This window comes from Grampus griseus (genome assembly GCF_964374135.1).
Source record: "Grampus griseus genome assembly, chromosome: 2".
NCBI lineage: Eukaryota > Metazoa > Chordata > Mammalia > Artiodactyla > Delphinidae > Grampus > Grampus griseus.
In genome coordinates, this window is record NC_139018.1 from 47,908,094 (window position 1) to 47,922,250 (window position 14,157).

At 35.2% G+C, this 14,157-nt stretch overlaps 1 protein-coding gene across 1 annotated transcript in view; it reads right to left on the reverse strand.

Moving 5' to 3' along the window:
• The window catches only part of GPR137C (G protein-coupled receptor 137C), a gene marked incomplete at both ends in the record, with an annotated part of 52,327 nt that overhangs the window by 18,205 nt on the left and 19,965 nt on the right, over nt 1-14,157 (reverse strand). The window contains 2 exons of the mRNA XM_082649093.1: nt 1,830-2,058; nt 3,598-3,641. Of these exons, the coding sequence (XP_082505219.1) occupies nt 1,830-2,058; nt 3,598-3,641 (273 nt within the window). The remainder of the gene's footprint in view (nt 1-1,829; nt 2,059-3,597; nt 3,642-14,157) is intronic.

Consider the following 14,157-nt stretch of genomic DNA (forward strand, 5'->3'; position numbering starts at 1 on the left):
AACTTTAAGGAAACTCTCTGAGAGATAGCCAGAAACAAGGTCAGTTTGAAAGTGGAGGATATAAATGCTCAACAGACATTTGTTGATGGAATAAAAGAAATGGCCATGACTATATGTTGTTATAGAAGTCAAAACACAAAAATGAGCCTAGTGATTTTACAAAGAGAATGTGAAAGCAAGATGACGTACTATTTGAATAAAGAAGTTTATACCCTAATTAGGAAGACCAAGAACTACAGAACATATAATAAAAACAATCGAATATCTCATATTATATTTACCTTTATAGGTGTGTATTTGAACATGTTTCTCTGTAGTGTTCCTAGAGAATTCTGAATCCATGTACCTTTTAAATTTAATACCTTTCATATGATAGCGAGGGAAAGGTATTTGAAATAATTCTGGGGGAGTTATCAGATGAACTTGCCTCCTGAGACTGGCAACTTAACTCTATTCAGAGAATTTTCTATATCAGAGTGAGTAAAACCAAACTTAGAAAGTTGCTAGGTATTCAGAAAAGAAGCTCTTTAAATTCAACCACATCTGTGTATGCTTTATGACTAGACAACAAGAGGTATGGATTCTATGGTGATGTTATCACACTAGGAAAAGATGCTGTTGCTACACCAAAAGGTTATGCACCACAACAACGAGTGTATTATTCTTAACACTGAAACTGAAGCCAGAGTTAGCTAAAATATTTAACTTTTAGGAAGTAAAAGTTTAGAAGTTGAATAAAATAATTTTCCGGGTGAGATTAATGGGTTGAAAGTGAGTCTGTCTGTCTATCTGTCTCTCTCTCTCTTCTATTTCTATATTTATATTTCTACTGATATATGTTTAAAAAATAAAGGTAACATCTCCACGTAAACTTAAAGGACAAGTTAATTTCCATGCATTTAATTAACTTTAGTAGGACTATATTAAGGATAATAACAATATAGAAGTCTAAAAATATTTCAGAAGACTGTTCTGTTTAAGACACTATCTTGTTTATCTTCAGTGAATAGGCAATGATGCCACATTAAAGCAAGCTTGTATGTATGCATAAGCCCAACAAGTCCAACACCACTCTGGAAGCATAGATGAGGAACTCAGCCTGCGATGGGCTATGAGCCAATATCCATACATCTATGCCCCACATCCAATGCCATACATACACTGGGACACTGATTCATCACTCAACCACATTGTCAATCAACAACAGTAGAAACATTCACGGTTTTCTGTTAATAGGTTAACACTGGTTTTTGTTTACTGACCCAAAGTATAAGGAAAGGGAGAAGCAAGGCATTTATAAATTTAGTTACATGACTAGCTGTTTCAAATGTCATAGGGACTTCATATTATGGGGTGAAGTAACATCTTCTAAACCTTTATACAAATAAACACCCCTTTACCAATATGACACCTTAACGTTGCTAACCCAAATACGAATAGACATGATGCGGTAAATTTGTTTAATGGCAATACTGTCACCCTTACTGATGAAATCTTCAGTTGTTAGTATGGCTTTGTATATTAGACTATTTGTGATACATCTGTATAAATTCTGGTTTCTATCATTTAATTAGCCTCCAGGGTAGAGGATATAAGTTATAGAAAATACAATATGCTCATGATGAGCTTCTTTTTTAAAAAAAACATTGTTTAGTAAGGGCTCAGTTTTGAATACCTTTTAATTTCTTGTGATCATTCTTTCATGCTCAAAAATGTACCTGACACTCAGAATGCTTTCTAAAGAATTATAAAATTTCCATTAAAATATGGTTCATAGGATGAAGATTTGAAGTTAGATTTTCAAGTATAAATTTAAGAAATATACTTACCTTTGATTCGAGGTAGACATTTGCTGATGACATTTTTGTAATTTTGCATATGTAACTAACTAAAGAGATGGCACAAAGAATAAACAGGCTATCGTTAATTAATGCTCGAACAAACACAGTCCATTTCAACTGATTTTCTGGGACATCTCCGTGGACTAGCATTGCACAAGTCAAGTTCACCACTAAAAAGAGAAGACTTGCCAATATAAAGCCCAAATGCAACAGAATTCTGAAAGAAAAAAATGAGTTTATTAGATGTTTATAAAACTAATGAGAAATTAAACTTAATACTGAATTAGTGTGTACTTACTTTAAGTACAATAATTCCTTCAGTTTAAACTGCTTGTAATTTAATTTAATACAAATTTAATAACTACTCAGAGTTACTTGGGATATTTTTGCCATTATGAAATTAGTATCTAAGCCATTTAAAAATGGCATGAAATTCTAAAGCACTAATTTAAAAATAATCTCATGTGGACTTGAATTCAGTTGTCTCTACCAGGAAGAATAATATTGGACTATTTTAACATTAATTCAAGTAATCCTGAATTTTTCATTTTTGTAACTGCTGAGCACATTTTCATTGACCTTTCCATTCTAAGAATTATCAGGTTTTTATAATTTGCTTGGAAAATTAATATACAGTATATAAATTTAAATTGATCACTAATATTAACTTTAAGAGGTAAGGGAAATGTGTTTTAAACAATGTTCAGTTTTATGAACATCTGATTATCTATAGCAAACATTTCTTTCAAACAACACTAAAGAGGAACATAGGGACAATATACGTAGAGTTTCACACACTCATCAGTACCTCATCTTCTTATAAAGTTGCATATTTACTATGCGTACAGAACTACTCCCAAAGTAAAATGCTTAACCACTTCCCCCTAAAAAAAATTGGACCACTTCTAATTTTTAAACTCTTCAGGTAAGGTGTGGCTGTCTGTATCAAGTAGCTGGAACAGTTTCCTGTATGAAAGTAATCCTAGTTCAAATACATTTATACCCCAAATTAACATGATCTAGAAATTTATTTGCCATTCTAATATCTTCCATTTTGGTCACTTTCCATAGTTGGAATCATAAAATGTTGTTTGCCTTTGGGAGTAATTTACACAAGGAAAAATTGAAGGTAATGTGTAATCTGTAACAAGCAATCTTTATTAAGTATACAGGCAAAGTACAAAGATTTTAGTTTGAGAAGTTTAGATCTTAATATTCTCTCAGATTAAACAATAAAAATAATAATTATATACTTTGAAACGCAAAATGGACCTTGAAATTATCCATGCATCCAGGGGATTATAGTAGTTTAGGAAACAAAGTACCAAGAGGTTAGATGAGTTGCATAGCTGGCAAGTTTGTGGGAGGATTGGTCTGAAACCCAAGGCTTCTGATTCCCAGGTTTAGCAATCTCATTTCTGAGGTGAATCAGCACTGAAATATTACTTATTTCATGGAACTGTACTATATATTCTTACTCTAAACAGCATAATCTATCTTGAGTATTTGTGGACCCTATGAAACAGTACTAAAACATCTGACATCTTTAGTGGGCCAGTGACGGAGCAGCAAAAAAAGGTGTTTGGCAGCAATACTGCTGAAGGGGAATGACCAGATTACTCAATTCACTTCCTATGAACTAATCTAACTACTTGATCTTCTATAAAACTGCTAAGGCATCCTCAACTACAAAGCCCTTCTACCTTGGTAAGTGTACTGTGAAAAAAATATAGATCTTGCTACTCATGAAACTTACTTGTGTTTGTCAAGTTCAGTTGCACATCTGACTTTACATATAACCTATAAAGAGAGTACAGAAAGAAAGTTTTGAAACCACGTGTAATATAGTATTCTTAAATTTGTTTTGATTTTGTGTTTCAAAGTGATACAACAAATAATAATAGCAAGTAAAACTCAAAGGTTAACAGTTGAACTACGTTAGAGAAAACATAGGCAGATTTCCAAAGGTTTAATACAATAAATTAATAACTTTCTATGGTATAATCTTAAATTTCTATATTTTTAAACAGAATTAATTCAGTTTAAACATTTATTGAACTTATTTTTTACATTGGAGTATAGTTGATTAACAATGTTGTGTTAGTTTCAGGTGTACAGCAAAGTGATTCAGTTACACATTTACATGTATCTATTCTTTTTCAAATTCTTTTCCCATTTAGATAATTACAGAATATCAATCAGAGTTCCCTGTGCTATACAGTAGGTCCTTGTTGGTTACCCATTTTAAATATAGCAGTGTGTACATGTCAATCCCAAACTCCCTAACTATCACTCCCTGCTACCCTTCCCCTTGGTAACCATAAGTTCTTTCTCTAATTCTGTGAGTCTGTTTCTGTTTTGCAAATAAGCCAGACAATGGGAAGGATGGCTTGCCACCTATTCTAAACTTCATTATATCACTCATGTTTTGTCTTAAAATGGAACGACTTACTTAAATATGAATACGGGTGAGTGTTCTCCCAATATTATTTACCCCTAAGATGAAATAAAATAGTAAAAAGAAAGAAGGGAACAAGAAATGAACACAAAGATGAGATCATATTTAGGGAACTTACTTTCTTCATAAAGCCTTGCAAAAGGCAGGTCCTCAAATATTTGATGAATAAAGTTAATCAGGTAGGTTAAGTAGAATTTGAAATAAACATGGTAACTTCTGAAAACATACTGTGGAAGGTCTCAGTTCCTAACTGGTGAATATGGACTTTATTATTTAGATAATGGGAAGATATGGAGGGTTTTTATGTAAGTACTCCAAATCACAGAATTTCATTAATCTGGCATCAACGTAAGGCAACTGCAGAGAAACTTCAGACTAGAAGTAGAAAGACTAATTACAAGACTACTGAAATAGAGTATGAACTTTGAGCTGGGGGTGGGGGGGCCTGGAAAGAAAGAGGCAAGTACAGAACATTATAAAGGAAAACAGTGTAAGTACTCAATAACTTACTGATTCCATTCAAACAGTTACTGAGCACACACTATGAAGGGTACCATGGATTCATACATACAGTAACTGGTTCTGCCCTCAAGGAGCTCAGTATATGAAAGAAAGAGATAAACCAACTATTTTGAAACATTATGTCATCAATGCAAAAGATGCTACCACAACAGCTAAGAAGGGGGATAGACTAATTCAGTGCAGGAAATGGTGAGAGGTAAGGGGAAAGAGGAGAGACTGTGTAAAGGGTCAGGTAGGCAGGCCTTAGAGAAGTCACATTTGAGTCAAGTTATGAAGGATAAATGAGTGTTAGACAGGTAAAGGCTCAGGCAGAGATAGCAGCTAGTGCGTCTACTCATATCTATTGTATTTTGGTTAACAAGCTAGATGTGATAGATGATTTTAAAATACTACCCTCTTAATCTCAAATTGTACCACTTAAATCATCCTCAGATACATCTGTTTTGTTTGTCTTTACTACTATATAGCCTTTTAATTGGTCTCTCTGCTTCCATTCTTAACTCCATCTGTATCTTTAGAAGATAACTATTCATTTTGCTATTTTTCCTTTATTCTCGCCTCTCTACATGTTTTATTTTTACCTAAAAGTTGTACTCAAATATATATGATATAAAACTACAATTTAACCAGTTTTTAAGTGTACAGTTTCACTGCACTGAGTACATTCACATTGTTGTGCAACCATCACCACCACCCATCTCCAAAACTTTTTCATCCTCCCAAATTGAAACTCTGTATCCATCTAACAATAATTCCTTATTCCTCTCCCCTCCAGCCTCTGGCAACCACCATTCTGATTTCTGTCTCTATGAATTTGGCTACTCTAGGTACCTCATATAAGGGAAATTATACAATATTTGTCCTTTTGTGACTGGCTTTCTTCACTCAGCATAATGTCTTCAAGGTTCATCCATGACATCACACATGTAGATGTGTCAGAATTTCCTTCCTTTTAAGGCTGAATAATATTCCATTTTATGTATATATCAAATTTTGTTTAAACATTCATTCACTGATGTTCACCTGAGCAGCTTCTACCTTTTGGATACTGTGAATAATGCTGCTATAAACATGTCCTATACGTGAACATGTTCTATATATGATTTAAAAAATCATTTGAGAGTAAGTTGCATATGTGATGCCCCTTTACCTCTAAATATTTCAATGTATACTTCCTTAAAAAAGAAATTCTCTTATATAACCAGTATGATTTAAAAAATCATAAAATTGATACTGATAAAATACTATTATCTAATCTGCAGACCTTACTCAGATTTTGCCATTTGGTCCCCAAAATGCCATTTATGGGAGGGAAAAATCCAAGATTATACATTACACATAGATTTCATGTATACTTAATTCCTTAATTGCTATTTTCCCCCTTTGTCTTTCATGATATTCAGTTTTAAAGAGTCCAGACCAGTGATTTTGTAGAATGCTTCTCACTGGGTTTATCAGATATTTCCTCATGATTAGATTCAGAATTTGCGTTTTGGTAGGAATACCACAGAAATGATGGTGCTGCATTCTTCTCAGTGCATTATATCATGAGGTTCATGATGTTGATTTGTCCCATTACTGTGAGGTTAACTTTGATCATTGGTTAAGATGGTATCTACCAGGTTTCTCCATGGTTAAGTTACTGTTTTTCCCACTGTAATGAGTATCACGTGGAGAGGTATTCAGAGACTAGTAAATATCTTTTATTTGTCAAACTTCCATATACTAGTTTTAGCATCTATCAATCATTCTTGCCTGAATAAATTATTACTATGATGGAACACCTTCTTTTAAAAAAGTAAATCTGATCATACTACTCCAGGAAAAAGCCCATACTCCTTTGATACAGAAAAGGTCTTTTATCACCTAGTTCCACCTTCCCATCATTATATCCTTTTATCCCCATCTTCAATCTTATGGTCTGCTCATTCTGAATTATTTACAACTTTCAAATAAGGGGTTTAATTTCACATCTCCGTGCACGCTTTTACTTTACCTGAAATACGATTTCATGGTCATAGAGCAAATTCCAACTCATCCTTCAATACCTTACTCTTTGTCATTTTTTATGTTGTCACCTTAAGTGCCTTAGGAAGAGGGAAACCACTCTGTATCCCTGCATTACAAATCATACTTTATGGCATTTGTTTACATTTTTATTCCCCTCTTAAGAGAGACCGTAACTTACTCATATGTATAGCCCCAGTGCCCAGCATGATACCTGGTTCACAGTAGGTTCAGAAAATGTTTGAATAAATGAGCAGTGAATTTAGGTCAAAGCAAGTACTTTGGCATGTTGTTGTGGCGTGGGTGAGTATGGGAAATACAGCACAAGCAGAAACTGAAGGGGGAAGCAGTCGTCCAATCACGGAGACCCTGTATAAAAATGTCAAAGGATTAGACCTTAACTCCCACAAACTCTGTAATATGATTTTATGCTCAAGTGATTTCTTAGGTGACAGTGTAGACAATGGATTAGAATGGCATAAAGAATTCCAGTTAAAAGACTGTTGCATTTGAGTGAGTCCATGCAATCTCATTCTCAGGTTTTGAATCTAAAGAACTGATAGAATGAAAGTCCCACTGACAACAATTTTAAAAAGCCAGGTCATAGAATTGATTCTTAGTTTTAAAATTTATTAGATATAGGCAGAAATAGAGATGGCAGATGAGTTTTGGAATATAAGAAGTAAATCACAATCACCTACAGAGGTGACAGCTGCAACTCAAAGTAGAATATATTTGGGGGAGCAAATGTAGAATGAGAAATCAATCTGTGATATGTTCACATTTATTAGTCAAAATGAAAAAGCCCAAAAAGTGAAGAAAAGAAAGATGACCAAAGGACACAGACTTAAGAATCAGACTAGTCACAGCAGTGGAGTACTTTAGAGGTGAAAGGAAGAAAGTTCAGCCATTGTTAAATTCTGCAAAAAGTCAAGAATAATTAAGAAACAACCATTTGATTGAGGTATCTTGAAGAGAATAGTTTTCAGCGGAATGACAGGAAAAAATGCAAGGAAGTAAGATGACAAAGGCAGTGAGCACAGATTATATGAGATATATTTGAAGATAGGAGATAAGAAAAGGAAAATTTGTATTGGAAATCATGTATTGGAATATTGCAGGTTTCTGCATGCCAGGTTTTCTACTATGCAAGGGGTTTGCACAGCAAACATCCTTGAAAATTAGAGATAGTGTCTACCTTAGGGTCAGAGGGAAGATCTGTCTCCTGATTGGTATAATATAGAGAACATTTCCCTCCCTGGAGATATTCCAGGGGAGTAAAGTCTTCCTCTCTCTCCTTGGTGAAGATTTGCTTACATTCCAGAGTAAAGATAAGGTCTGTCTGTCTTCCTCATTTTGGGATTTCTCTCCTGTAATACACCTTGCTGCATACACAGGTAACATCTGGCTCTCATTGTGTTGCCTTACAGGAATTGGGCTTGGGCGCTTGATTCAAAATATTGCTTTGGTTGCTTTTTGTTTTTTTGCCATGAGTAATAAATGGTATTTTTCTCTGACCCATGGGTCTTCTGTTTTCTGTTGGTGTATGTATTATAAAACTGTGGCAGGCTAACCTGTCAGCTTTCAAGTAGGGTAAAATGTCAGATTTTCACAGTTTCTGATTTAATAATCTGCTGATCAAAAATGAACTAGAGGGGGTGAAATGGTAAATGGAGGAGAGTGGGAGTGAGGAAAGGAGAGTTCAATTGCTAAAGAAGGCTCTAGGTGAGGCAGGTCAGCCCTGAAAAGGAAAACACATACTATTGAGTCAAGAGGGTAGAAAAGACAGTTGAAGAAAAATTTGGAGGTCTGCACAGAAAATTTAAAATAATCTACAAACCTCTCTTTGCTAGAATAAGAAGTGGGGATGTAGCATAGACACAACATTTTGATGTAGAGAAGATGGATGAGAGAATTTGGCAGATGGATTCTATTCTTTTCTAGTAAAGTAGGAGGCAAGGTCATATCCTGAGAAGGGATGTTAGATTTAAGCCCTTGGAATATGGAAAACATTTGGAACACATGAATAGAAGGGCTATAAAAGATTATATTGAGAAGCAGAGAGGTCCAGTTAAAGTCAGGCAGTTGACAGTATATGTGGTCAGTAAGGGTTCCTAATTTGAAAATTGAAACACTCTAACAGAAAAAAAGATACCATTATAAAAAGTTCAAATAACTACATTGCATTTTTCAAGCAAAAATTTAGAACTATTTAGACACGTGGAACTATTGTAGAGAAAGAAAAAGTGGGTGAGTGAACCACATTGGCACAGCAAAGTCAAGGGATGAGGAATACTAGACTGACCATAGGTTCTAAATGCAAATGACATCAAAAAGAAGCTAACGGAGTGGGGAAACAAAAGGGGTAAAGTGAGTAAAGGTTAGGATGAGGGTAAAAAACATATAAAGGGATGAATTCCGTATGTATAAGGGGAAAGAGAAGAAACTGGTTGGAAAGAATTGCTTCATTTTCAAGAGTTGATCCAAGGTGTGGTCATGCTGTTGAGTAGCTCAAATAGAAATGGAGGGTTTTAGAGCTCTGAGAAGCCACTGAATTGAGAGACATTGGATGCACTATCAATATGGGCTTTGAAGGACATCTATAGATGTTCAAGAGACAGGGCCAGAAGAAAGAAAGTGATGATTCACCCAGGAAAGTGGAAGTTATTATTATAGCCAGTGATGACCTAATCAGATGGCATGGGTTTAAGACAGATGATGATGGTATAACATCAGAAGGTGTACTGGGAAACATAAAACAGGCTGACTGTTCTTCCCACAAATTGAGATGGGGTGTTTACGAAGGGTTGTCTGGAAAAAGCTAGAGTTCAGTGAAGGCATTTAAAAGGTTCAAATGAAGAAGAGAATGGGGACAGGGTAGAAAGTGTAATCTAAAAGGTCATGGGATGGGATAAATAATGAGTGTGAGAGGGAGTTGAGCTGAACAAAGAAAGAATTAAAGGTCAGCAGTGGTCCCAGATTTGCAGAATGTTACAATGCATCATATAAACACAACCAGGTGCTTCAATCACATTGAGATTATAATAAGATTAAAAATGATGACCTGATATTAGTAGATTCCAAGTATTTTGTAGAATATAGCTAACAGGACATGATGCTAGGTAAACAAAATTCATATAAAAAATGTCAAGCAATTATCATTTGTTAAGATGTTAAGACAGTGAATGATAGTTCATGAAGCACAGTAAACATGTACTTTATGTAGATTTCCAGAAGTTTAGAATGGTAAATAGCATACATGTAAATGATTTGCTGATGCCAATTTATGTCAGAGGGGCCATATCTTTCCAGGTCTTTCTTAGTATCAGAAAAACTGAATAAATGGGTCATTTTATTTTACTTTTTAATTAAACACTTAAAAAAAATTGAAGTATATTTGATTATATTAGTTTCAGGTGTACAACATAGTGATTCAAAAATTTTTCACAAATTATACTCCATTTAAAGTTATTATAAAATATTGGCCATATTCCCTGTGTTGTATAATATATCCTTGCAATTTATGTACTGTGTACATAGTAGTCTGTACTTCTTAATACCCCTATCTTAATACCCCCTCTTCCCTCTCTCCCTGGTAACCACTAGTTTGTTCTCTATATCCGTGAGTCTGTTTCTGTTTTGTTATATTCATTCGTTTATTTTTTAGATTCCACATACAAACGATAACATATGGTATTTGTCTTTCTCTGTCTGACTTATTTTACTGAGCATAATACCCTCCAATACATCCATGTTGTTGCAAATGGTAAAATTTCATCCTATTTTTATGGCTGAGTAGTACTCCACTGTATGTGTATACCACATCTTCTTTATCCATTTATCTGTTGATGGACACTTAGGTTGTTTCCATATTTTGGCTATTGTAAATGATGCTGCTATGAACATTGGGGTGCATGTATCTTTTTGAATTAGTGTTTTCACTTTTTTCAGATATAAACCCAAGAGTGGAATTGCTTGATCATATGGTAGCTTTATCTTTAGTTTTTGAGGAAACTCCATACTGTTTTCCATAGTGGCTGCACCAATTTACACTCCCACAAACAGTGTATGAGGGTTCCCTTTTCTCCACATCTTCACCAACATTTGTGGTCTTTTTGATGATAGCCATTCTGACAGGTGTGAGGTGATATTTCAATGTGGTTTTGATTTGCATTTCTCTGATGGTTAGTGTCTGTTGGCCATCTATATGTTTTCTATGGAAAAATCTGATTAGGTCTTCTGCCCATATTTTAATCAGATTGTTTGTTTTTATTGATGTTGAGTTGAATGAGCTGTTTCTATGTTTTGGATATTAATCCCTTATTGGTCATATCTGCAAATATTTTCTCCCATTCAGTAGGTTGTCTTTGTTTTGTTGATGGTTTCCTTTGCTATACAAAAGGTTTTATGTTTGATTGGGTCCCATTTGTTTATTTTTGTGTTTGCTTTCTTTGCCTTAGATCCAAAAAATATTGCTATGATTCAGGTTAAAGAGTGTTCTGCCTACGTTTTCTTCTAGGAGTTTTATGGCTTCTGGTCTTTAATCCATTTTGAGTTTATTTGTGTATATGGTGTGAGAATATGTTCTAATTTCATTCTTTTACATGTAGCTGTTCATTTTTCCCACAACACTTATTGAAGAGACTTGTCTTTTCCCCATTGTATATTCTCGCCTCTTTTGTCCTAGATTAATTGACCATAAGTGCATGGGTTTACTTCTGGGCTCTTTATTCTGTTCCATTCATCTATAAGTCTGTTTTTGTGCCAGGATAGACTGTTTTGATGACTTAACTTTGTAGTATAGTCTGAAGTCAGGAGCATATCTCCAGCTCTGTTCTTCTTTCTCAAGATTACTTTGGCTATTTGGGGTCTTTTGCATTTCCACACAAATTTTAGAATTTAAATGGGCTATTTTAGAAGGATATTATTATTTATTCTAAAATTATGAACAATTATATGGGTTGATGGATATCAAATGTTTTTCATCATATAACCTACTTTTTTCCCTACCTACAAACTAGTAGTCCCTAATTTAGAAAATATCAGTTTATAATTTTTGAATTAATGAAGATTTAAAACACTCATCACTAGCAAACATTTTAAAATATTTAACCTATTTATGAATGATCTTAAATGATTTTGTTATTTTGTAATTCAGACTCTCATTTTTGTCTCCCTATTTAGTTCTTCAAGTAGAGGGAAGAAAGATGAGAGTATGATAAATATATTTTATTTGTGAATGTTATCTAATATAAGTTTAGTTAATACAGGTATCCCAAGATTTGAGGAAGAGTCACCATGGAGCTATATATCATTTACTGTCTCTCATGGCATTCAGAACCATGCTGCTTGGAGATAGTAGATACTGAAATACCTATAGAATGGGTGCTTTTCTATACAATTTCTTTTTTTTAATTTTTTTTTTTTGTGGTACGTGGGCCTCTCACTATTGTGGCCTCTCCCATTGCGGAGCACAGGCTCCGGACGTGCAGGCTCAGTGGCCATGGGTCACGGGCCCAGCTGCTCCACGGCATGTGGGATCCCTCCCGACCGGGGCATGAACCCGCATCCCCTGCATTGGCAGGCAAACTCCCAACCACTGTGCCACCAGGGAAGCCCCTACAATTTCGTTTTGTCAAGTCAATTTTCCCGTGTTTGTTGATTTGAAATAGAAACTTTATTGGAGAACATATCTATATAAACATTGGAATTGATGCAAAAATAAATTGGGGTGAACAAAGTCTCTTCCCCATTCTGAATAGATAGGCATATATTTCCAACTATGTAGATTTCTTTCACAGAAGCAGTTTCCTTAGATTCCATCTCAATTTAAGTTCCTATGGAGAGTAGTGCACCATTCCCAAGCTTGCCCTTGCTAGTGCTGCATATTAAAAAAAAATGAAGCTTTTGGGCTTCCCTGGTGGCGCAGTGGTTGAGAGTCCACCTGCCGATGCAGGGGACACGGGTTCGTGCCCCGGTCTGGGAAGATCCCACATGCTGTGGAGCAGCTGTGCCCGTGAGCCATGGCCGCTGAGCCTGCGCGTCCGGAGTCTGTTGCTCCGCAACGGGAGAGGCCACAGCAGTGAGAGGCCCGCATACCGCAAAAAAAAAAAAAAAAAAAAAAAAAGAAGCTTTTATATGCCTTAGCTATAAGGTGAGTAGCCAGACTTTTCTCAGATGTTCTCTTTCAATGCCTATCCTATATTTCATTTTTTAAAAACTCCTTTTTAAAAATCTTCTAAATATTTTTTCTTTACAGCAGCCTCTTCTTTCTAGGATACAGAGGATACAATCTCTTTCTGTCACTCTCTTAGGATACTAACATCTTTTTTTAAATTTAAAGTTTCTTCTCTTTGCTTAGTCTGTTTTCTCTCAAGTTGCTTAAAAATGATTTTATACAATTAAAGTGGGGTGTTTTGATTTACAATTTAATAAAATTCCATGTTAATACTGAAGATAAATGTCTAATTGTTCTCACCTGAAACTCCACTAAAACAACAGCAAAGGGATTTTCTTAAAAGAGATAAACCCATAAATGTGAGTAGAATGGGAAAGGATACAATAACAAAGTGTTGGAAGCTAGAAAGCAGATGGATATGTGTGCAGAAAAGAGTTAATATAGTATGCCTGAGACTGCTATCCTTAGAAAAGCCTGCTTGTAAGGCTGGTACTTGGCTGGCATTTGGGAACTTGGATTTTTGGGAAGATTCTCACCATTCCCTAAATGATAAATGTATTTCATTGTGCCTAAGCTTTTTGTGCAAACAATATGGTTTATACACAACACCTGCTTTCCTTATGGAAGTCTGGAATTTTGGTGTTGGGCAAAGAGTGCTTACATGACTAAGCCCCAATAAAAAACTTTGGCACTGAATTTCTAATGAGCTTCCTTGGTAAGTAACATTTCACATGTTGTCACAACTCATTATGGAAGAAATGTGGCCCTACTGGGAGAGGACTCTTGGAAGCTTGTTCCTGGTTTCCTCTGGACCTTACTCCATGTGTCGTTTCCCTTTGCTGATTTTACCCTATCCGTGAACTGTAACAAACTGTAACCATGAGTATAACAACTCTAAGTCCTTCTAGCAAGTCACTGAGGCTGAGTGTGGTCTTAGGGATCATCAACAAAATGTGATGAATCCCAAGCCAGTAGTGAGGAGGACTGAGAACCAAGCTGATAAATATTTCAGAACCTTCAAAAGGTTCAGGAACCAAGAGAACCAAGTACCACTGGAACTGAGAGGTGGAAGTGGCTAAAACAGGGGTAGATAAAGGCTGTTTAAGAGCAGTTAGATCCCTAAATCTCTTTCCCTAGCCCATGCCCTGAAA